The sequence below is a fragment of the Lissotriton vulgaris genome, unplaced genomic scaffold (genome assembly GCF_964263255.1).
Source record: "Lissotriton vulgaris unplaced genomic scaffold, aLisVul1.2 SCAFFOLD_746, whole genome shotgun sequence".
Taxonomy (NCBI): domain Eukaryota; kingdom Metazoa; phylum Chordata; class Amphibia; order Caudata; family Salamandridae; genus Lissotriton; species Lissotriton vulgaris.
The window spans coordinates 308,008-333,114 of record NW_028253106.1 but is presented as its reverse complement, the minus strand read 5'-3'; the positions used below and the strand labels follow the sequence as shown (position 1 = coordinate 333,114).

General features: G+C 44.0%; 1 protein-coding gene across 1 annotated transcript in view; it reads right to left on the bottom strand.

Annotated features, from left to right (window-relative positions):
* LOC147661164 (prolow-density lipoprotein receptor-related protein 1-like) overlaps positions 1-25,107 on the bottom strand; it is an 887,002-nt gene that overhangs the window by 578,204 nt on the left and 283,691 nt on the right. Inside the window, exon 4 of the mRNA XM_086951270.1 lies at positions 24,679-24,915. Within this exon, the coding sequence (XP_086807396.1) occupies positions 24,679-24,915 (237 nt within the window). The remainder of the gene's footprint in view (positions 1-24,678; positions 24,916-25,107) is intronic.

Genomic DNA, 25,107 nt, shown 5'->3' with positions numbered 1-25,107 from the left:
CGGCCTCAGAGGGAGACCTAAAGGAGGCTTCTACACACTTCACTTAAACTGACCGGTTCCTTCAGAAAGCTGGAGACAACCTCAGTTAATATCTTGTGTATAGTGGGCTCGTCCCAAGCATTTAACAATTTTAATAGTGAACTTTTATAATGCCCCCGAGAAGGACACACAGAACCTACATTGAAGCTACTTGGCATCCTTCTTAGATGAATACAAGTCAACACAATGCTTTATTCGAAGTTATTTAAATGGTAGATTTCAACATACACCCATGTGGATGGGATGGTCTTGCAAAACACCAAACAGGTCCCCCTGGTTCTATTTCCACTCACTTTGAACATTCCACACAAGGGGAAGTGCTGGAAGACTTACTTGCTAATATGAATTTGTTTGAGTTTGATGGAGTCTGTGGGGAGGACAGGGCCCCGACATTCACGGGCAGAGAGGCTGAAACAGTGATTGATTTCATTTTTGTTTCAGCCGGTATAGTTAATGTGGTCTCCTCCGATGAAGTTGTAGTCTCAGCATTTAGCGACCATAATCCCCTGGTATTGTCTTTGATTCTTGGGGGGGAACAGTTAGACAGAAGGAGCGACTGGTAGGCTGCATTGATAATCTTATTCCCAAGGACCAGGGTAGGAGACTAAACTGGGCCAAGGTGGTCCCAGGTACTCTCAAGCAGGATCTTGCGATCAAGGTACAAGCGGACATGGCGATATGTAAAGAGATTATCAATTCCTTTGTCAGCATCTGCACACAAGTTAGCCATGACCTGAAGTGCAATAAGTGGGAAGGTGCAAACCAACCAAGGTGGTTTTGTCGTAATTTGACGATGGCTGGGTTAGCGCTTAGCTTTGCTACAAGTTATTTCCCTTAACTTGGCCTTATTTGAAAACGCCATTTTGTATGTTCGACGGCCATTTTGGGGAATGAGCGGCCTCGTGGTCAGCATGCCCTTTAGTCCTTTGTCCGTGCCACTGACCACTCGAGTTTGCCCAGCAACAGGCTATTTTTAGTAACGGTCAAGCCTGTACATGCGCAGTTCCAACTGACCAGTCACCCCTTAGGAATGTTCCGCCAAACTGACCAGTGGAGTTGTAACCCCTCCCATGAGTTGGCTGTGCTCCAAAAATGACCATATATGTACCTAAACTGTAACCCTGTACCGCCTACCTTTTTATTACTGTAAATCTGTATAAAAGAAGGACTTGCACCGACGTTCGGTGTGATACTTCTTGCATTGCTGAAGGGTGCTGTAGGAATGTACCACCACCCCATGGGGTCTTAATAAACTTGTCTTTTGTACTTTTCAGTTTCCGTGCCAACAGTTCTTTTGGTGTAAGTGGGTATTCTGCGGAGCATGTAGGCCTTGGGAACCCAATACCACAGTTTGATTAGATTTGCTCAAAAGCCCACAAAGAACTAATGTACGCACTAAAACAAATACCAGAAACCGGGAGCTCATGGCTTAGCTAAGAAAAAATTACAAACTTGCCATGGCCAACCGTTAAAAGTTCATTAAAAGTGAGGCCTGGGAAAATCTCATGTCAACAGATGTTCTTAGAGACAGTTCAAAATTTTGGGCAGTGATAACCCATCCCTATTTCTCAGGTATAGACAACTCTGTCATGGATTCTGTGATCCCTGACGAGAAATGGGTTGCCCATTTTAGTAATATACACAACAGTGAGGAGGAGAACACACTAGAGATGGTTCTCATATATATGCGCTCAGTTCCCCCTTTGTTTTTTTAATGAGGCAGAGGTTCAAAGGGCCATAGAGGAGATGACGAAAAACAAGGCACCGAGCCCAGATGGTGTACCTGCAGATCTATATAGGACTCCTTTAGATTTCTGGTCTAAGATTCTCACAAATGTTTTTAATTCCACAGTTACATCTGAATTCCCTTTGTCATGGTCCACCTCTACAATAATACCCGTATTTAAAAAAGGTTCGAGAAGTGACCCCGCCTGCTACAGGCCGATCTCGCTGATTGACTCTGCCGTTAAGATCTTGGGCAGAGTCATCTTGCAGAGACTTGGAGAACATCTGGAGAGGGGGGTCATCTCAGAACTACAATACGGGTTCAGGGCAAAAAGAGGCACTCTTGACCAATGCCTTAATCTCCATATGATAATTAGTAAATACACCCAGGCCAAGGAGGGCCTGCTATATATGGCCTTCATGGACCGGTCATTGGCCTTCGATCTGGTCAATCGCGCTAAGCTGTGGGCCATCCTGACTAGCATAGGGATAGACCCTTCCTTGGTGAACTTCTTAGCGGTCTTGCACCAAGACCTACTAGCCTCTATTAGAACTAACAAGGAGGGTGGAAGCACCAGGTTTTTAGATCCAAACGAGGTGTTAGGCAGGGCTGCATCTTGGCGCCCCTCCTATTCATCTTATATATAAACTCACTTGAAAAATCTCTGGAGGGGTGCACACCAGACATCCCACGTGTAGGGGACTCTGCAGTACCAGTACTCCTTTACACGGATGACGCGGTGCTATTGGCCCGCACAGGGGTAGGGCTGCAGAAACTCCTAGATGCTTTTGGGGAATTTATGCTTTCCTTAGACCTACAGGTAAATTTAAAAAAAAAAAAAAAAAAAAAAAAGAAAAAAAAAATTGCACGTGATGGTGGCGGGGAAACGGCCAAAAGCTGCCAAGATAAAAAGGTTTTCTTGCAATGGAGAGGGGGTCTCCAGGGTCCCGGTCTTCACTTACTTGGGTGTCATTTGACGAAAAGGGTACCTGGAGTCCCCAATTAAATGCGAAAGGCATTGCTGTCACCAGATCAACTTCAGCATTATTGAGCTATGCAAAACATTTGGGTTCGCGCCCTATAGAGGCTCTGTTGACAGTGTACAAGTCTAAATGCCTCGCAATAGCAATGTACGGCGCTTCCTTGTGGGAAGTCTTACCTCAAGGTAAACTCCAGATAGAGAACACATTCCTCAGATCCCTGCTAGCGGGTCCCTCAATCGACCCCAGTACTTTCAGTGCATTCTGAGCTGGGTCTTGGTTACATTACCGACCAGTTACAACTGGCGCCACTGATCTGCTGGGCTAAAACCTGGCTCAAAACCGAAATTACTTTGAATCACACTATTCTTAAAGACTGCATGGCACTGGACAAAGTAAACCAAATTCCTTGGTTATTATATATCAAGGACACTTTGAGCAAACTGGGCAGGCCTGACCGATACTCTTTCCCAAACTTGTTACAGAAGGGCGATGTAAAATGGATTAAGGATAACTTTCTGGGTCTAGCTGAGCAGGAACGGGAGGCAGTGGAGGTTCTAAAACCGGGCGTCAGCCAACTATATGCTTCTGACCACTCCTTTAATAGAACCCTACTTGAAAATTGTTACCCGACCGTTCCATCGCCATCTCTTTGTAAGATTCAGATTTAACATCATTCAGTACTCCTTGGGGCACTATCCTGTATGGGGGAAATCAGACCCCTCTATCCCCTGCAGCTGTGATAACTTTTCGGAACAGTCACTCATGCACTTTGTTTTGTGGCCATTTTGAGGACAGTAGAAAACAGTTTCTGGTTCCCATCCTGAGAGAAGCGGGCTTTACACAAGTCCGGCCTGCACTCCTATTTACAACTGTTTAGTACCAGGGTAATCTTTGGAGTCGCAAGCTTTTTGGTCGCTGCTATCTGTATTAAGACCAAAAAACTTGGTGGATGTCTGAGGTGTGATTTTAACGCAGTCCTTTGTATGTGGGGATGTTTTATCTATACTCTATGTACAAATATGACAATGAATTGTTTAAATTGTTTTTAATACATGCATTGTCTTTTAAAATGTGATGGAATTGCTTTTATGATTTGAATTAATCGAATAAAGTGTGACTTGACTATAAAGTTTTATATAGCGCGGACATGACCCACAAGGTTATTAGAGCGCTTTACAATACACAGTTGTTGAGCATTAGATGATTGAGGTAGTAGACATACATTCAGTATTTGCCATTCAATACAAAAGAGGTAGATAGGAGTATATGGTTAGCATAGAGGACTAGCAGTCATCAAGGAATGATCCACGAAGAAAATCAGAGCGCTTTACAATAGTTATTTCACATTAGGTGGTTGAGGTAGTATACATGCATTCGGTATTCGTCATGCAATACAAAAAGAGGTACAGAGGTATAAGGGTAGCATAGGTGACTGGCAGTAACCATAGAGTTATGTCTTGGGATGTGAATTTGTTCATTAGAAGCAGTTTTACTTCTATTTTTGAAGTAGATAAAGGAAGAGATTCTGTGTACCACTGGAAGTAGGGAGTTCCAAATCGAAGCGATCCCTGAGAATGCTCTGCAACCGGTTCTCTTTTGTGGAAAGATTGTGGTTTCATTAGTAGTGAACTCGTACTTCGCAATTGTCTGCATCCTCCGGATTGTTCTGGCTTTTGTGCTAAGTAACTGAGGGTATTGCTATGCAGGGCTTTGTGGGTCATGCAGGCGATCTTTAGGTGTACTCTTGCCTCGTATGGTACCCAGTTCAGAGATTTCAAGGTCTGAGAAATATGGTTATTTCTTTTAGTTCCGGGGCAAGTCTGGCTGCAGCATTAAGCAAAGCCCTCAATGGGGCCAGCTTTTATTTGGGGAGACCGCATAGTGGTGCTTCCATAGTCCAGTCTTGATAGCACTAGGGTGTGTACCACCATTTTTAAGTCGTTCTGTGGGAGGAAGAGTTTCAGTTTCCTTAGTATGCTCATCTGATGATTAGCTCCCTCGGTGGCAATATTGATTTGCGCCTGCATGTTCAAGTGTTTGTCCATGGTGCCTCCCAAGAACTTTCCAGAGTTGATGTGGAGAGCACAGGCAAAGGAAGTTAGGTGCTTCAACCGTAAGTGTCTTGGTTGTGTGATTGGGAGGGGAGATAAGAAGGAATTCAGTTTTTTGGTGTTAAGCATGAGGTGGTTTCCAGTGAGCCAACTTTGAGTATTATGTAGAATAGCTTTGAGGGAGATTAAGTCTACTGGTTGGGAGATTCTCATATACAGTTGGGTGTCGTCCACTTACAGGTGAGTTCAATGAGTTAGCCAGGAGTTCCATGAGTAGATTGAAAAGAATGGGTGAATGCTGAGCCCTGTGGAACCCCTATGGTGACTATGGAGGGTTGAGAGAGATAGTGCTTAGTCTTAATTCTTTGGGTTCTGTTATTTAGGAAGGAGGTGAACCATTGTAGCACTGGACAAGTTAGGCACATCCTTCGTTCCCGTAGGTTGTCATGCTTAACCATGTCAAAGGGGGAGGATGAGTCAAGAAGCATCAACAGGCATGATTCGTTGAGGTCTAGCCTTTTTAGTATGTCCTTCATTATGTGGGTGAGTACAGATTCAGTGCTGTGACCTTGATGGAATCTAGATTGGTGTTTGTCTAAGAAGTTGCAATTTTCAATGTGGTTGCATAGGTGTATTTGTACACATTTTTCCAGCAATTTTGCCAAAGTGGGGATGCTGGATATAGGGTGGCAGTTGTTGAGATCTGAGTGGAGGGAGTCTGATTTCTTTAGTATAGGTGTGACCTGCCCTATTTTAAGACAACCCGGTATGGATCTTTGTCTCAGAGAGGCGTTTACAATCTTTGACCATAGGGGTAGAATAGAGGTTATCATTTTGAATAAATAAGTAGGTAAGGGATCCGAGAAGTGATTGGAGGGATTAATCGCTAGAAGAGTTATAGATTTCTTGTTCACGGATGGGCAAGAAGGTGTGCCAAGAGGCATGTTTTTGGGGGATTTCCGTTGGAGTAATAAAATGGACCTTGATCGGAGTGAAATTTAGTATCCAGAGCAATAGTTTGTGGGAGGGCCTTCTTAGATTGGATGTAGAGTTCAATGGATTTCTTTTCTAGAAAGAATTTGGCAAGCTCATCGCAGTTGGGAGTAGGCGAATCGCTTGGGTTCATGGAGTTAGGTGTGTTGCGTGAATGTTTGACGATTTCAAATAGTTTATTTGGGCAGTTGATGCTTGGTTCAGCTGGGTTTTGAAAAAGTCTGCCTTAGCCTTTATGACCTTCCGGTCGTATGAATTCCTCAGCACTCTAAGTTGATATAGGTGATTAATGGAAGTTGGCTGTTTAAAGCCTTGGAATATGAGCTGAAAAGCACTATTTGCAGTGGTTTTGAGCTTGTTTTCCCTGCCATCATGTGATAGGGGCTCCTCACCGGGAGACCGTGTGATGGGAGCAGATAGTGTCACATGGTGGCACTGGGTGCACTGGCAGATATGTATGCCCCCGTGATTGTTGGGAAATTTGAAGCCCACCCCGGTCTTACTGACCAAGCTACAGCTATGATCACTACTCCTGCTGTAGGTTGTGCGCTTGCTTTCATCTGTGTTGGGCGCAAGTCAGACAGCAACCTGAATATTGAAGGTGAATCCTCGAGGGCACAGTTTTCTATAGCTAATGATAAAGGCCCCCCATCATTACTCTCCAAGCTTAAAAGACCTAGTGACACAATCACCAAAGTGGCCCTATCTGGACGGATGCTAGAGGTAGCCATGAGGCAGTTGTTCTGCGTCCTAGTTTCTATCGGAACACCTTTCTGCAATCGAGCTCAGTGGTTAAGTAATCTAGATTAGTTTCTTGCCTCACTGCTACCTGCACACCCAACCACCTCTTTGTTTATTTTCTCTATAGGCTAGGTGCAAGCAAAAAATTAGCTGTTAATCAGCCTTTACTTGCCCCACGAGCAAGCACTAAAGCCACCACCACCACCCAGGCAGTGATGGACTATGCACATTGTCCGAGTTGCTCTATTGCATGTATTGCATGTACTGCATGAGCTATCTTCTGGTTCATTTAGCAAGGAACCAAAGTAGAAGGGCACCAAAACGAGGGAGAGGCAAAATGTATACATTGGAGCTAAATATTTGAGCAAGGTATATGTACTGGTGAGCTTCACTATGGGCCTCACTTCTGCTTTAACCATGTGTTGCTAACTGATTAAAGTATTGGCACGTTTGAAGATAACCACAAAAGTGTGTGAAGAGGCACATGCTATTGTGTACATTAGCAAGTGCATCCCACCCCCTACATGTGCTCTGTAGAGTAGTGTGCACACCATTGTGATCCGACTAGCAGGCGGTGCAAGTATTAATGTGAATTGAACCATACCCTTAATAGACAGCGAGGGAGTGTACTAGACCGACAACTACACTGACACAAAAGTTGTTTTCTTGGGACTTAAAGATAACTTCAGTGGTTCGCACAGAGTCTGTACTTCATTTGCAACAGGATATACAATTTCCAAAAGACTTTAACCAGACTGCCTTAGGGTGGTCCCCAACTTTTTCCTCCAACTCCTTTTCCAGCCTTGTTTTTGCTGGCATTAGAACTCCAGCACTGGTTAGTAGTGGTATAGTGAGCCATGTACTTGTACTCTACCTAAGAGATAGTAATACTGGATCATCCCCAATTGGCATATTTAATTTACTTGTAAAGTGCATTACATGTGCCCAGGGCCTTAAAGTTAAATACTACTAGTTGCATGCAGCACAGAGTTCCACCAACTTAAGTAGCCCTCTAACCATGTCTCAGGCCTACCATTGCAGATCCTGTGTGTGCAGTTTACACTGCCAGGTCGACCCGCCAAATATACCTTATGCCAGGCCCAAACCTTCCCGTTTTATACATACTTCAACCCTAAGTTAAGTTCTGAATCACAGAGGGAACTGTACAAAGTATCTATTAGGCAGGCCATGGACTTTTAAGTTCACATGTCCTGGTAGTGAAAAACGTATATATTGTTCAATACTGCAAGGTCTAGCTCTCCCATTAGGATAACATTGTAACTACCTTTTTACATTTTCTAAGAGTAATTTCCAAAAGGGAGGATATTTGATTCAAGTTTAGTGTCTCTGGAATCACAATTTAAAATCCAAACCTATGTTGAAGTCTGATTTTAAATTGTGTTTCTAAAAATACCACTTACAGAAAATTGGCACTTTTCTACTTTTGCCATTTGGTGCCTGCTGCCTGTCAGATCACATATCTGGGGTGGGTGACACATGGACCTTGTGCACTCCTATTCAGCCACACAATAGGCGCCAAAGTGTGACTTGATGGGCCATCCTGGCATGATAGGAGGGAGGAGCTGGGACCACTCACCTACACCTTTATATCTTTATGCCTCACCTACTTTAAGTGCATCACTAGGTAAACGTACTGGACCTCAGACACCAACACTGAAGTACACTTCGACAAAGGTCTACGCAACTCTGGGCAACCAGGATTTAACGTACTTTATTCAGTGGGCTTACCTGGATCGTAGCCAGCCGGGCTCAATCGCTGTGAGAAGTTGGCCTGATATGCGATGTCCACTATTCTAGTGGGCACCCTGTATCAGTCCAAACAACCCTTATGGTGATGGTTGTAAAGTCAACCTTTTAGACCAGTTATCCTAGTGGTAGCATGGACAAAGCAGTCTTAGGCTAATACTTTAGAGAGCATGTGAAGCCAATTGTTTTACCAATAAGAACCCCTTGAATACCAAATGAAAGGACACCACACAAGGTATATATAAAATATATATGTATTTATTACTAATACAACCCCTCTGCACTCTTTATGAGGTCAGAGTTCGAGATACAGCACTAGTGACTCAATAAGCATACTATAAGTTGCACAAATACAATTCTGCTCTAGGACCCTCACGAACCATATACTAAGTAAGTGGTATAAGAACCACTTCAGAACAGGTGCATAGGCCTAGGACATCGCTGGGACTACAATGAAGAACCACAGGTTAGGAAGTAGGAGTCTCACAGGATGTGTGTGCAGTGTCTAAACACACACGCGAGTACTCAGACTTCCAATGGGAATGTAAAAGTTAGAAACTAGTTGATTTCGGACAGTTCGGGAGGACTTGCGGGGAAACCCAGTTAAAACAGGACACTTGGATAGTTATTATCCACGGGAACACTGGAGTACTCGAAGCACCTCAACCAGGGAAGCCTGGTGCATAGGTGTGAAGTTGTGTCGGATTTCGTCGTCGATTCCTATGGAGAGCTGCAAGAAGATGCTGCAGGCGACCAGGAGGAAGATCTCCGGATGGATCCAAGGGTGGATCGAAGAAGTGAAGAACCTGAAATCAGAAGGGAAGGAGTCTGGGTCACTAGCCAGTGACCAGGAAGCAACCAGGCGATGTCGAGCTGCAAACAGATTAAGTGAAGCTTGTATCAGCAGCCACGTGGACCAGGAGGCGTCGACAATGACTAGGAGACGGATACGGACTGTCCCAAGAAGGCTCTCCCTGTTGGCGGGGTCAGCTTCCGGATTGGACTAAACAAGCCTTGGCAAAGGCAACCCACGCAGGAAGTGAAGATCGGCTTCTTGTACAGACCAGCAAGGTCTGTGGAGCTTCCCCTTTACAGGAAAGAAAGAGCAAGTCCAGAGAAACCAGGAAAGCAGCGTTGTTTTAAAATGGAGTCTTCAAGATGGCCACTACCCAGCGGGCTAGCAACAACAAAGACGCGGCAAGAGGAAATTCAAGAGCAGGCCCCAAGCAGCACTCGTGGAGTGTGGAGGGCTGAGCTTCAGTGCACTTACGACTCTGGGTAGGGGCTTCTCAAGCCCCAATGCACAACTTTGAGGACACTTCAGAAGCTGCACAATTTAGCAAAGAGCAAAATGGCCAGGTGTCCGGTCCCACGTCTCATGTCCGCCATGGGTCTCCGCTTTGCTGGAGCTATGGGTCAAGGGCCGAGAAGTCTGGAAGTCCAGTCCTGTGAAGCAGAGTTGTCGGGATCCTTCAGGAGCGTCGACAAAGCAAACCGGCAATTCGCTAGGTGGTGCCTGTTTGCACAGGGTGGTCACTCCTTGACCACAAGGGAGATTGAGTCTTCTAGTTGCAGTAGAATGCCGAAGGTCAAGAGTTTCGTTTCAGAGTTTCAGTTCAGGATAATCTAAAGTCTCTAGACTCCGCTCCTAGCTTTATACTGATTAAAGGGGCTGGATTACCTGCTAGGTCCCTCCTATGAGTGGGAGGAAGGAAGAGGGGTTACACCCCTTTCCCTTTGTCCAGTTTCGCGCCAGAGCTGGGGCGCCCCAGCAACTGGTTTGAAACGGGCTATGCATGGAGCACCTTGTGTGCCCCAGGCAGTGCCTCATTTCATTCAACCCACCCTGCCCCAATACACTATAGCCTGCCTGGGGAGGTGCTAGCACCTCACAAGGCAGGAAACCTATTCTTAAGGCCTCCCTCACTGGAAGGGCTCCCAGCTGCAGGAGGTCAGACTTGTGTCTGTTTCAGCAGCATCCATTTTGTGATGCCAAGGCTCTGTTAAACTTTAACCGGGTAAATCTACAGCTACATGTCTTCTCCCTCTAGAAGTGTGGAATGCTACCCCCGCCACCAGGACTTCGGGGGGGGGGGGGGGGGGGGGGGGTTTAGTATTCCAAACCGTATGACACCTTACACATGTTTTTATAAAAACCAAAGGTAGCATTAGCCGCGAGGATTATAATGCACTTAAGAGTATATGGTATGGCTATATCATAGAACAGCTATAAGGACATGGTTCTGAAAGCAGCAGACAGGCTCAGCTCATGCTAGAGCACCATCTCACATAAAACCAAGCACTCTGCCTTCAGGATTGTTACGCCTGCCATAGGAGTGACTTATAAGTGCATATGTGTCTATATATAAGGTTAGATATAGGAATACTATATCTAAGCAAGGGGTGATTACAACACCTTGCCCCAGCTGAGTGATCAGCAGTTGAGTCAGTTTGGATGGCCAGCCAGGGGTGGCATAATACATGCTGCATCCCCTGGTAGGCCTTGAATGCACCTATGCACTGGGTACCTATGGTACATTATACAGGTGCTACTCCCTGAGGAAGGGCCTCATTATGCCCAAGATGCATAGGAGTTAATATAGCAATGTTATCAGATTATAAAAAGTGATACTAAGAACAATGAACTATTGAATGAAAGAAATTCATAAAAGATTGGAGGGAATTAAAGAACAATTAATCAAAGACTAAATTGAGTGGAATCACATTTTCGTTAATAGAGGAGACATGTTAGTGTGCCTATGGGGATGTGACTAATGGATTACAAGCACATCTTCACATTATACAGGGGCTCATAAGGTGACCCAATATGCAATTGGAGATGTACCTAAAGTACATGGAGTCCATTTTACAGTGAGAGCAGATAGCCTGAGGCCCTGATTAGCAAGATCCCAGGCCAATAAGTCGCAACCAGCTAAACACTAGGCAAAAAGTTGGGGTAACCATATAGTCAGATATCCACCTTTCTACAATCGCGGTCTGCCTGAGCTTGTGACTTTGTCCAGATCTGGTGTGACCACATATCCCCAATAGCCTTTTAACTTCTTGGTACTATTTTACATAAAAACAAGTATTTATTATAATCAGTTCTATTCTTAACTTGTTTGGAATGTTTGTGTGTGTTTTCACTGATTTACTGTTTGCAGTGTTGTACAAATTCTTAACACAGCCTCTAAAGTTAATCCTGACTGCTCTGCGCCAAGCTACCAGAGGGTGAGCACAGGTTAATTTAGTGTTTGCCTGCCTCTTACCCTGACAAGTATTGTGGGTGCTGCTTGAATAGGGCTCATACAACAGTCTAACAGACTGGCGACAGACCTCCACAAAGATAGCAGAATGGACTAGGGAGATGGACCACTGTGCCAACATGAAAAAATGGTACATAAAAGTAGAGGAGTATGTAGGAAACAAGTCGAGATATGGCAACCATGGATTGAATTTACTTCAACAATGAATACCCGTCCACCGGTAGCTTGCTTCTGCATATTAATGTACAACACAGGGCTTGACTAACATTCATGTGGATTGTATTATCACATGGTTAACTGGAACCAGACAAGTGTTATTTCTTGCTGTTTAGACAAAGAAAAAAACTAAAAAAAAAGATTTACAAAAGTGTACCATGCCTGCTTTTTTGAATAGTATCAGTCAAGCGTTTCAGATTGCAGGTGTGGGATGTATGCTGTGGTTACTATGGAACCCAATGCAGATTAGAATTACCATGATGCCCAAAACAGTAGATCTGTTGAGTCCATGCTGATTTCGTTGTTTTCCGCCCAGTGCACCTCGCATAACATGTTCGTGCCGGGCAAACCTTTGGGACGCTGCTGGTCCCAGTGGGAAATGCAAAACGTCAAGTTAAACTCTGGGGTCACTGCAGTACTCTTGGCAGCAGTGTTGAGTTTTAGTAGTTAAACCATCGGTCATGTTTTGCATGCTTTTTAATCGGACTTGAGGTAGTCCAGTGAGAATGTTGCTTGAGGTTTGACAGAGTAAATGTCCACAAATACTTGAAAAATGGTGTGGAATTTTGGTGTTTGCCTGTGTGTATGCTCATACTGAAGGGGTCTGCATGTGTTGTGCAAGAGGAAGTTGTGATAAGATTTCGATATCTAGTACTTATTGTAAATGGACCATAAATGAGGAGTCTAAACTCATTTGAGGTTTTAATATTATATTTACTAAAGTCGGTATTACAATGAGGCAGCCCACCGAGGAAAAGCTGCAAGATTTCTAAGCATATAAATCATAAACGGTATTAAAAAGTGTGCTCAGCATGCAAAAAAATTTAGGATACTAAAAAAGCTTCTCATCAGATTTCTATCTCTCCGAAAATATTGCACAAGTGATGAAAACACAAAAACCCTAAATAAAAACGAGTTACTGCGACCTGGAGAAATGCATTAGACTGGGAGAAAAACATCACCTTAAAAGTGAAGGGGCTCATCTTAATCAAGGGACAAGCAAAAGAACATACGGCATTATATACAAAGTTGGCCAGCGCCTGTCATCTAGGCATGGACCATTGTTTAGAAACGCAGGTCTTAAAATAAATTTAGATAAATATGGCATTTTGGATAAAAACCTAAAAACTATCCCCATTTCAACTGCAAATTGGTGCTCCCGTAGCCAAAAGAAAATTAAAACATTTTTTTACATGGTAGACATGTTAATAAAGCCACAGATTGGTATGATAAATCATGATCACCACATAGGCCACATACTGAATTGCAAACAGACAAAACCAGGGCTATTTATCACGTAAATACGTATACAAACATTTACATATAAAATCCTTTCACCTATTTGAAACCGATTCATTAAGAACATTCCGATGGATTGAACCTTGCCGATCCATCTGACATGACAAATGGGCACATGAGTGATGCTCCTGCACCCCGAAACAATGGCCGTTGCTCAATAACTTAACATGTCTCAGGGCCTTGTCCGAAGGCATTTTAATATACAAGCGGCGACCCCACTGGAAAACCTATCATCCTGCTTTAATACCGAATTATGCACCTAGACAGCCTCATTTGACCCACATATCTACAGTCACAGAGCCATCATGGAGGATCTTGTAAGCAGGAGGCCAGCCTTTTACAATGTTCAGACTTTGATCAATTGTGCTGGTTAAGGGGTAACTGAAGAGAAACCAGATTCTACTGAATCCAGGGATGAGTACCTTAAGACTCTTATATCCTAACACTCCTGCTCATTCTATTAAAGATTGGGCATTCGTAGACCCAAGACAGTCTGTATTTATACTGTTTTTGCAGCCGTCACTTAGATGCTACTAGATTTAGCGGCTTGCAGGTAGGGCCAAGGGACCTTCAGAAGGCCATCAGTGGCAGGATGAGTTTCAACTAAATGAAGATACATCCTTTTTCATAACATGTGTTTGATTTTTAATAACACTAACACAAACATTGCAGTGATGCCCAACACCCCCCCCCCTTCAACCCCAGACATTAAGCCCAACCCTGACAGGTGGCACATAACTCCTAGCACTTTGAAAGGACAGTCTTGCACCAGGACAGCAGGTCGAGGTAAGTCTGTACCAAATATCCAAGAAACCAAACCTTCGCCTTCTCCATAGTGAATACACTTGAAGCCCATCCCTGGATATCACTGCTCCCCATTCCCATTATCCCATAGTCCACCACCCCCACACTCAAATTTCCACGGGAGACCCGACCCTCATGCACAAATATCTCCCTAATCCATCTCCCAGCTCATATCCTGTAATCTAAGGCATGCCGCTCTCTACCACCACTGCACAAATTCCAATCTCTGCTCAATTTACCAGGTTCCCTAAGAATTCCTGATGGGCAGTAAAATTAGGGGCTCCCCAGACTCCCAACATTGTGACCAAGCTTGCAATGGGCACTCCAATAGCAGGCTCCTGCCGAGCTTTCACCAGATCCCAAGCCATGCAGCTGTTTGGGAATTCCCACAGTATGTGCAATAAAGGGTAGTCCAACCATATCGTTTTTAGAGTCACTCTTCCCATCCCAATTCTTTATGGCGAGTACTTCATACTGTACACATTTTAGACACCACTGCGGCACTCGGGCTAATTCTGGTACCATAGAAGAAATGGAAATAACCCTCGGCACCCAGGACATCATGATCATGTCGGTCAGATCCTCAAATACTGCAGATGCCCACACAGTACGGAATAGAGTGACTTTGTGATATTTACAGAAGTCAGGCAGCGCTATTCCACTGGAGGGTGTTAAGTGCCACATGTGGTGGTTTAGTCAGTCACAGCAAGGTCCTCACACAACCATTGAGTTAATGGAAGAACTCCCAAGTTACCAAGTGGGGACGGTTCTGCAAAATAGGACTTTTGGAAGGGTATTCCTCTTAAACACTGTTCTGTAAATCAAAGACCACCTTCCAGTGAATGTAACCCATCTCCAATCTGCGCAGTGACTGGCCATGTTATCCTCATGTGTCAGCACATCCCTTTAGATCCAGAGATCCAAAACTTGCACCACGCCAAGCGGCATAGGGAGAGCAACCTGAACCTCGCAGGACCCAAGGATGAATACGAGGGATTCCTTTCAGTCAATAACCAATCCTGAAAAACCATCATGTAGCCTAAAGTGTGCCCCCCACCAGGGACTGCTCTGGCTCTACCAAGAAGAGGATGTTGCCTGCATCCTCTCCTTCCAAGCATTCCCCCTTCACGAGCACCAAGCCTGCGCGTCACCCAAATACATTCTGCCAGTGCCTCCATCTCCAGGGAAAACCTAAGTAGATGGAGTCACCATCCCCACCAATTCCTTAAAGAATTCCACCGGCTGCCCATTTGGGCTCCGCGATTTCCCTGAATGTAACTGGGTCAGCGCCTGCTGTATCTCCAAGAGTCAAAGTCACCTTCAAAATCGAGACCTTTGAAGCCCTAGCTGTCATAGGCATTCTCACACAAAGCTGTGTAGGTCATCCATGGTCGGCTGTGTCCAACTCCCATAGAAACCCTCAAATAGGCCACCATCGTCCCCAGCACTAGCCTCGCAGCCCACCACTAAACTCCTATCAGGGCCCAGGATCTTTTATATGTTGCATACCTTGGTCCTTCTTGCGGAGCCTTGCTGACATCTTCCCAGTCTTTTCTCCTACTGACTTCATATGGGCGCTTCGCCTTTGGCATATAGTCCAATGTAACTGCATCTGTCATAAGGGAGTGGTATTCCAACTTTAAGATACGCCTTCACAGCAGGCGAGGGATGCCGTGCATTCTCATCATTTGGCTTTAGTGTGCCTTAGACTTCGCCTGTGATTCCATCGTGTTTGTCCTTTTAAATCCTTTAGAAATTAAACTAAAATTCGTTTTTAGAATAAAATTCCCAATTCTAAGTTTCATTATCTTCAAGTTTTAGATTCTGCGAAGGGAAATCTAAGATGCCTCCGTAGAAAGGAGCTCACTGTTTATACATTTGGCTAATGTTATTAGCAATGTGCATTTTCGTATACCTTTCAGATAGTCATTCTTTCTGCATGCAGGATGCCTTAGTGCAAGTCTGCGGAAAAAACTCCAATAACAGGGTGACCAACTGTGCGTAAATTTCATGGACTGTCCGTAATTTGGACCGCATGTCCGTTACGATCCCTGTCACGGACACCTTTTTCCGTAATTTTGGGCATTGGTGAACATCACTGTTCCCCCTGCCAGAAGCCTCAGCTCCCTGATGGGGCTGCCTCGCACTCCTGTGAGCACAAGTGCAGCCCACACCACCCATTGTCATTCTGTATGCCGGCTGATTGCCACATACAGAATGACAATGGGCCAGTCAGGACAAGTACTGCATTGTATTGTAATTTCATTTATATAGTGCTTACTACCCCTGACAAGGCGTCAAAGAGCTTTTTCTGCAAGTAGCAGGATACTCAGGGACCCATAGAGGATTTCTGTTGATTAGTATAGTGAAACATGCAAGTACATTTTAAGTGGTGGATAAGTTAGTCAGTTATTTGGATTTGGAATGATAGCATAAAAATAGAGGAAAAAGGTTTGTATTTAGCGCTTTTTGACGCATGCTATTCATGAAGCCTATAAAGGATTAGTGGCGAATTAATATGGTGAAATATGAAGTAATTTCAGTGGTGGATTTTAGTCAGTTACTTGAGTGAGAAGGATAGCAGAGGGTTAAAAGGGGAAGAAAGATTTGCATTCATATAGCACTTGTTACCCCTGATGTTTGTTTAGGCGCTTTTCTGTCGAGTAGCACGCCCCTCTGGAACCCATAAAGGATTAGTGTTAAAAATTAGTATAGTATAAATATGAAGTAATTTGAGTAGTTGATATGTTATTCAGGTAGTATATTAGTATAGTTGAATATGGAATTTGAGAAATGAACATGTTAGTCTTAATTTTTATTGAAAAGGATAGTGGAGTGTTAAAGGATTTTTTTTATGTCTTTGCAATAGGAGGAGTTTTTTGGATGAGTAAAAAGGAGTTTGAGGGGAGGAGTCAGAGGGAAGAGTTTAGAAAGGTTTGTTTTAGGGTATCGGTATAGTTAAAGGAGTCAGATGATGCAAGGAGTAGAGTAGGATAGAGTCTAGACCCGCTTATTTTGGCAATCATAGTAGTGGTATGGGGCTTGGGATAAATGAGAGTGGATGTAGAGGATGTATTGATAGATTTATAGGATGAGAGATAGGATAGTGCATTGGAAGGAGTAGTAGAAGAAGTTTGAGATGAGTCAGAAGGTTGGGCTAGGCAATATTTTGAGCGAAGTATAGGCTGAGAAATAGGGTAGTGCATTGGAAATGCTAATTTAGAAGAAAGTGATAAATATATAGATCCATAAGTACATTGAAAGTATATAGATACATAAAGGAGTTAAGTATATGTAGATTAAAGATTTAAAGATGCACAGGATGAGAAATATGGCAGTGCATTGGATATGCTTTTTCAGGAGAAAAGTAACGGACACAGATCCAAGTATATGGAAGGTACATAGATGCACAATGGAATTAAGTACATGTATACCAAAGAGGATTTGTATTTAAGTATTCATTTATTATTTTCTCTTAACAATATTATTTTACAGGTTTATACAAAGTAATACACAAAGATATGTACATATCTATAGTGAAAACAAATGCTTATATAGGGATGGATATGCTGTAAATTTTTGTTTGCGTATGATGCTTATGTGGGGAAGAGCCAAATCTTGAGTAGTTTTCTGAAGATAAGGTGGTTGTCGGTAGACCTTATGTTGGGGGGGGGTAAAGAGTTCCATAGTTTAGCTGCTTGAACAGAGAAGGATGTGCCACCCAGGTTTTTTTTGTTGATTTTGAGGCAAGATGCTCCTTTAGAGCGGAGGTTCCTTTGTTGAATGTGTTTGGTGATTTTATTCCTGATGAAGAGTGCTCCTATTCCATGTATTGCTTTGTGGGTGATACAAAGCAGCTTGAACGTGGATCTTCTGGCGACCGGTAACCAATGCAGGGCTTTCAAGGCAGGGAAGATGTGGTCTCACGGTTTGATATGCAAGAGTAGTCTGTCAGCAGAGTTCTGAATGAGTTAGTCTTTTCATGGCCGTTAAAGGTGATCCGTGGTAGAGGCTATAGGCGAAATAGAGTTTGGACAGAACAAGGGAGATGGTAGCTTGGATCTTGTGTGGAAATCCCAAATGAGGGAAAATTAGTTGCAGCGTTTTTATAGTAGAAAGCTTGATCTTGCTAGTTTATCCACTTGGGCATTCATTGACCGCTTGGAGTCCATGGTCATTCCAAGGTTTCTTACTTCCTTCCTTTAGTACTTTAGGCAGTGAACCCAGTTCATTAGGCCATGCGGCAAGCGGGTTGTAATGTTTCCAATCGCCACATGTGACTATTACATTTTCTGAAGCCTTCAATTTGAAATGGATCCAAGACATCCACGGCTCTGAAACAGCTGAAAACTGGTGATTTTCCAACGTCTTTGGGGCCCACTCCTGCCTCGGTATAGGGCAGGACATTCAGTCAGTTGGAAGAAATGAACAGACGCCCAGGCTGCTAGGTGACAATCCAGTTCATGAGAAGGATGTGAAAGTTGAAAAACAAAAAGGGTAATGGGTCTTTCACTGTCATCATTGTAAAACAGATGTATTTTCAAGGCTATATTCAACAAAGCCATGGTTGCTGCTTTTTTTATTTTATGCAACTAGCAACCATTGACAAAGCAAATAGTTCTGGATTGCAGGTGTAAAGCTACTTGTTGTGTTATAGATCTGGGTGCAACGAAAGACGCAGCAAATTACTAGTCGAGCAGCACACTATGCTAAGCACAGATTTTGAGCTCTGGCGTTTTAAGCCATGCCCTGAATGAAAAACATTCTTTAGAGACCCACCCCCCAAAGAACCCGGCCCACCCAGGGGGAAATGTAGAAAACAAGCGAGGAAAAACCGCATTTATTTTATTCGATTTTGCCATGGAATTGAGCTACATAGTTCCCCATGGGGAGTAGGGTCAAAACTGATTTGCACATGGCTGGGTCCAAACTGGAATGGCGTGTAAAAATGATGGATTTGGGCCCAGATCTGTGCACTAGAGTGAATGTTTGACATTGTTCAGATTTCTGTCCATCAATTATTTTTGCATTGGTTACCCCAAGTGGGACTGTAGAATAGTTCAATATTCCCAATAGCACACATTTCATATGCAAAAAAGGAATAGATCCACAGTTTCAATCTTCTAATTAAATTCTTGTCTTGGCTGTTTGGAAGAAGTCCGCATAAAACAACGCGATTTGTCATTTAGATAGTATTCCTGCGACTTTCTCAAGGCTATTACTTCCAGTAAAGATTTTTTTATGCGTGGTGATACTTCCAACCCACACATGGGTTCTGGTGATGGCACAAGACGCTCTATATGCATAGTTTAATCAGTAACCCTTGGCTTTGTGTCTTGAGGCTCTTGTTTCAGCTAGCGCCGGGAAACCCTTCTTAGGTAGCTGTTGCGCTCTATAAGCTTTATAAATAAATAAATCTCACCTGTGTACACATAGCTCACCCCCTCCCATCACTTGTTTGCACCTTGCACCCTTTCATGTCTACATCTAGCCTCCGCCCTGTTTGCACGGCCCCCTCTTACCCATTTGCAGTGATTACCCCTTACCTGAAGCGCCCATCTCTAGACTTCCCTCTCCTCTGGGTACTCTCCTACTCTCCCCCTTCAGATGGACATATGCTCTTTACACACAGACACAAGTGCCCACGACTGTCACTGTCCGACTTGTACTCGTTACACAACCAGTTGCACATCCTAAAGCCCACAATGATACACACATACGCAATGGAAATATATTGCCGCCAAAGAATGCACGGTGCAATGCTGGGGCCTCCAGTTTATCATATACATTATTAGTATCTACACAAGTCCCGGCTTGAATGCTTTCTGTAGGCGAGTCTGAAAAATCAAATGTTTCTGCTGGTACTATTTTCCCCCTCGCAATAAGATTCACGTTTCCTTAAAAGCAGAAGTCTCAACCATGTCACTGAAAGTTATAGAGCTGATAACATAGAAGTGAGCACTCCCACTTTAAAAGGGTTGCAGTATTTTAAAGTCCTTGCCAGTACAAAAATTGAAGACCCTGCTGTTTCCGTTATGACCGCCAGACCTCTGAGCTCTCACACTTAACATGTCACCAAAGAGAAATAAGCAGTGTCGGATCTAAAGAAACAGAAGAAAAACAAGCATCTATCTTGAAGTCTTGAACACAAGTGCGGAGGGGCAGTGCGCTGGCTCAGAGGGCAGGGTGATTCGGGTGGCACCAGTTTGGACAGCTTCCTGCCCAATTTCACATTAACTGCAGTATTCAGGCACATAAAGCAGAATTTTCAGGAGAAAGTATGTGACGAATACTAATAGGTCACAAATCGCACAAGTCTCCTACTCCAGAAAATATAGAATAAAGGGTGTACGTGGAGCAGTGCTGGACTCACTGAAAAGGCTGAATGTGCATGCAAGACTGGCTTTGTGACAAGTCCTCTCAAAAGGTGATGTTGCTACTCAGCCCAATCCCAATGTGTGTATTTTGCATAATTCCAACGTGACACGACAAGACCACTTCACAACACTAGTCATGCTGTTAACACAAAATCCGCCGCACTATTCACTAGGAGGTGCAGCTATCTCAGCCAGGGCTTACTTTCGGAGTGATTACATTAAACAGCTAAAGGCGAGCAGTGGGCGGAGAGTGCCCCAAACAAAGGAAGTTTGGAAACAGTACAGATAAATAAGCGAGAACTAACACGAATGAAGCTAGGCAGAAACCTCAAGGCAGGTTCATAAACCAATTCCTATGGTGCGTCGCTGTACTTTAAAGTTTTAATTACACCTCTGCACATTGCTGTAATTCGCTGCTTCGGCTGTATTTTAATGTCGGGAGGAGTTAAAAAATGGGTCATTGAGAAGGCTACACTAAACGAGAAATACAAAGGACAGCAGGGCTCTTTCCTAACGGACACGGGGAGAGACCTTTAAGCACTCAAAATTAACAGTCACCTTCATGCTACACGGCTGAGCGCGGCGAGTGCAGGAATAAGGAAACAGCAACAAGTTAAGTGGATTCAAGCACAGCAGTTGAAGAGTGTCACCATAAGCAAGCTCTCTGCTCTCAGCGCTTCCTCCACTTCTGAATATGGCCCCTGCTGGCAGACAGTCCGTAGCCATAAACAAACAGGCAACATTACTAGAATTGATGCTTCTTGGACACAAAATGAGCAATCAAGGCAAAGTAACCAGAGTAGCGTGACGTAAATTACACTTATGAACATGTAGTGGCGAAAAGTAATGTTAAGCGCATACTCGTGTGATAAAGTGCCTGTCCTACTTGGGTCTTGGCTCTTCTTTACTCTGAATAAACTAGCATCTGCAATCCGTAGTGCACGCACATGGTGATTCTCCAGCTGCTGCGGGTGGAGCTGAACCTGGATCAAGCAGCGCTCAGTATCTGACCTGCGCATTAAGGCGGCACCGACAGCGGGAGTGCTGGGGAGAGAGGGGCGAGAGCACACAGCGGGAGGGGGAAAGCATTGTGAGAAGTGCGGACAGGGCTGTAAGCGGGAGGGGGTGGCGGCTCAGACGTGGTCGGGGCTGCAGGCGCTCAGGGTACTATGGTCAGCAGATGTCTGTCTGCGAGACTCACAAAACAAAGTAGTGCTCACATTGAAAGATACTGCCATGCAGTGTAAGTTTACTGAAGTTGGTCGATGCTGCTTCCGGACTACACAGAGGTTAGTATTGAATCAACAGCCAACAGAAAGCAGGATAAGAACAGCAATGCCACCATTAAACGAATCACAAGTGGTATTGCAAATTGCACAGAGTTTCACCCAACATACAGATTACTTAAAGTCTCGCTGAGACAGTGCATGCACTGCTAAGGCGAGACCTAAAAATACATAAACAGGCTAAAATACTCAACTGGTGCTTCTACAATAATCCTACCCAAGTGTACCTAACCTAGGTCTAGTACGAGGGAAGACATAGGTGTTGTCGAACATGAAATACTTAACTTTCGTTAGTGAACATAACTAACATTTTAAAAAATCTCAGAAATTCACTGGAAAAAAAAGTTTAGTGCAGTTAAACTTAACAACTTCTGAAATTCACCAATTATGGTTAGGTAGACAAACCATTACTCATGCCCCCTGGGAAGCAATACATAGGAGCTAAACGTTGCAAGACTCAGCAGGTTAAACATCAATGATTACATTACTGATGAAATCTCCAATAAGCTAGCTCTTGCCTTGATTTGCGCACTCGAACCCCAAACAGTTTGCGCATGGGTGTCAGGCTGCTCAGGTGTCGGAGTGGCTGCGGCCTGAAAGCGTAGGAGCAGCTGCAGCACAGACTCAAAGGTGCAGCAAGTGGGTAGCCAGAGATCTGTCAGAGCAGTACAAGCAGCAGGAAATTGATGAATGCCTGATGGGAGAGCGGGCGCCATGAATAGGCTGTCAGGCCATGCTCAGATGCTAGAGACACCCAGGTGGTCTTTGCTGGGACCACATCTGGAAAAAATCTAGCGCAAAGCACACCAAGGTGGAAGCAAATCCAGGACATTGGGTGGATAAAGGGCAAACTGTGGATAAGTAGCAGCAAGAAAATCAAGACAGGAGCTCCATGGGATGTGGAGAGTCGGCAAGTGTGATGGGGAAGGGGGGGGGTACACCGGGGGTTATAATTACTGCACAAAGCAGCAGTCATACAGACCAAGGGCTTGGAAAATTTGACTGCTCTGGCAGAGCTTCACAGGGGCTCCTATAAAGTATCCAGAGGGAATGATCATTTTCAGGGGCTTTTGCTCCTTTTTTTTCTGCCCCCTCTTCATTTCCTTTATACTTCCCCTTATCATTGGCTTGATGTTATCTGAGTGCATCATTGATGTTGATAGATACTGTCCAATCGTACTCCTGTGCTTCTGTTGCAGGGTGCCCCTTTGGATGTGCAGGAGATAAACTGCTCAACTCCAATGTGGGGGGGGTGTGGGGGTCAAAGTCTGGAATGCTAAATCGCTCTAATCTGGAACCAACCAACATTTTTCTCCAGATAGGGTTGTAGACAGTCTCATCCTGCCAGTGTTCTTGCCACCAATAGGAGGAAAGTAGTCTTCTCTGCAAGGGTTGCAGAGCCGCAGATGAGACGAAACAATCTTTCGGGTGAAACAAGAACAGGCCCTTTGATAAAAAAATCAAGTTCATGATCACTGGTATGGGGGCAGAGCTGTGAATGGATAGCACTATTTAATGATACCTTGGGGTCATTACCCAACCCTTCCATTCTTAATACATTTCCTCATGTACTTTGGACAAGTGATATAAACGGTAGATCAGGATTATCTACTCTTTCGGATAGAGTAACTTTCCAGGGATGTCAAACTTGTCTTGCTGATATATCCAGCGCTGTGGGTCCATCAACACCGCCTTTTCATAAGGTTCATTAATGTTTCTAGTCAAGCATTGCTATAGTCTTAAAATGAAGCCAAGGGCTGTGGCCCATTTTCATTGCCCGATTTCTTCCCTTGTAATTGGCCCAACAGCTTAGTAGAAGTAATTCTTATTACTGTAAACAAATCGGTGTCAAGTAGGTGAAATCATAGGACAGGCTAGATATTTTCCCTCGGTTTAGGATTATCCTTCAAAAGGTCCTGCACAACGATTTCTGCAAGGAAAGATGGGCTTTAAGTTCGTGTATATTGAATGATTTGGCAACCCTATTAGTTTGCCATTTTCTGTGCCTATTTGGTGTATGCAGCTTGTTTTGACTTCTCGCCCATCCATTACTGTTGTAGACCAATTATATGTACTAAGTACTCATGATTTACAGAAAAGTGGGAGCCACATGTAAGTTTGGGCCAAAAGCAGAGACTTCATGGGACCTCTGTAAACGGAATAAAAATAATTAGTTCTGCCCATGCCAAATAAACTTTCCAATTCACACCCAATCATGACAAAGGGAAGCTGGAACTATGTACCTTTAGGGTCGGTAGGTGGCAAAGGGGAAATGCCTCGGTTTGGTAATCAAGCCCCATTCTCCAGGGAAGGCTCCAATCATTGGATTCGATCTGGTGAAATTGTGCCTGGACTGTTCACCTTTATAGAAAGAAACTCCGGTAGGACTCAGACTAAAGTTAGTTTTTACCTGAAGTGGATGCAAACAGCAACATTATGTGGAAAGGTTGAATTCTTGAAAGTGGAGAAGAGCACAGAAACTTTCCATAAACAATAGTGAGCGTTGAAAAAGACTGAAGTGCAAATCAGTCTGCATCTTCAGGTGCTATTCAAGGTAACCAACGACTAGACCGGCATGGCTGAACATGCCGGAAGGCCTCTGACCATGCATACATAACAAGTCCACTGGCACAGTTTGTTGCTGGTAGTAATCAGTTCTTTCATTACCACTCTTCTGTAGGGTTACAATCTTTCAGAGCACTCAGAATTGGTTTTAAGATTGCAAGCCCATTGCTTAAGTAATCAATGTGAAAAGTAGTTTGTACACAGGCTACTGAATCCAATTTCTCATTTGACAAAATCAGTACTGGACTGGCCTTTTGGGCATTCGGGCCCTGCCAAATATGGTAGCTTGAAACATCTAGTGTATGAGCAGTTTTTGTCCTGCAGGCTGCGATGTGACATTACTTACCACACACCACCCCACCTAAAAAATGTAAAACCAGGCCCTTCAAGGTGACCCAATGGGCAGTGCTCAACTGCTCCAAAGGGCAAATCCACATTGGACAAGTTTCCCTCCTGCAGTCCCCATTGATGTGGTATCTCCCTATACAGCCTGCCTTAAACCACATCAGACTCATAACTACCAACAAGCATCTTTCATTTGTCAGACAGTAGAAGGAATACATACCAAGAGTTCCACAGTCCTCTTCATCAGACGCATCTCCGCAGTCGTTTATTCCATTGCACTGCAAGGGCTCCATGATGCACACCTTGTTCTTGCACTGCCACTGATTCTCCAGGCAAACAGTTTCTGGGCAACTCGCCTCATCCGAGCCATCATCGCAGTCACTATGGTTATCACAGACTACCCAAGCGTCAATACACTGAGGTGTCGAAAGGCATTTCAATTTTCCTACTTTGCACACTGTAACCAAGAAAAATTAACTTATTAAATGCTGTCAAGTAGTAACCTGCACATAATCACTGCTAGGACATTAGCGTCTTGCTTAAAACCAAAGCCTACTGAGAAGTACAAGATATGCAAAAAGCGGTATAACTAATCAAATTGTTAACCAAAGCACAATTTGCTCACAGATGTGCATTCAGTCACATCTAG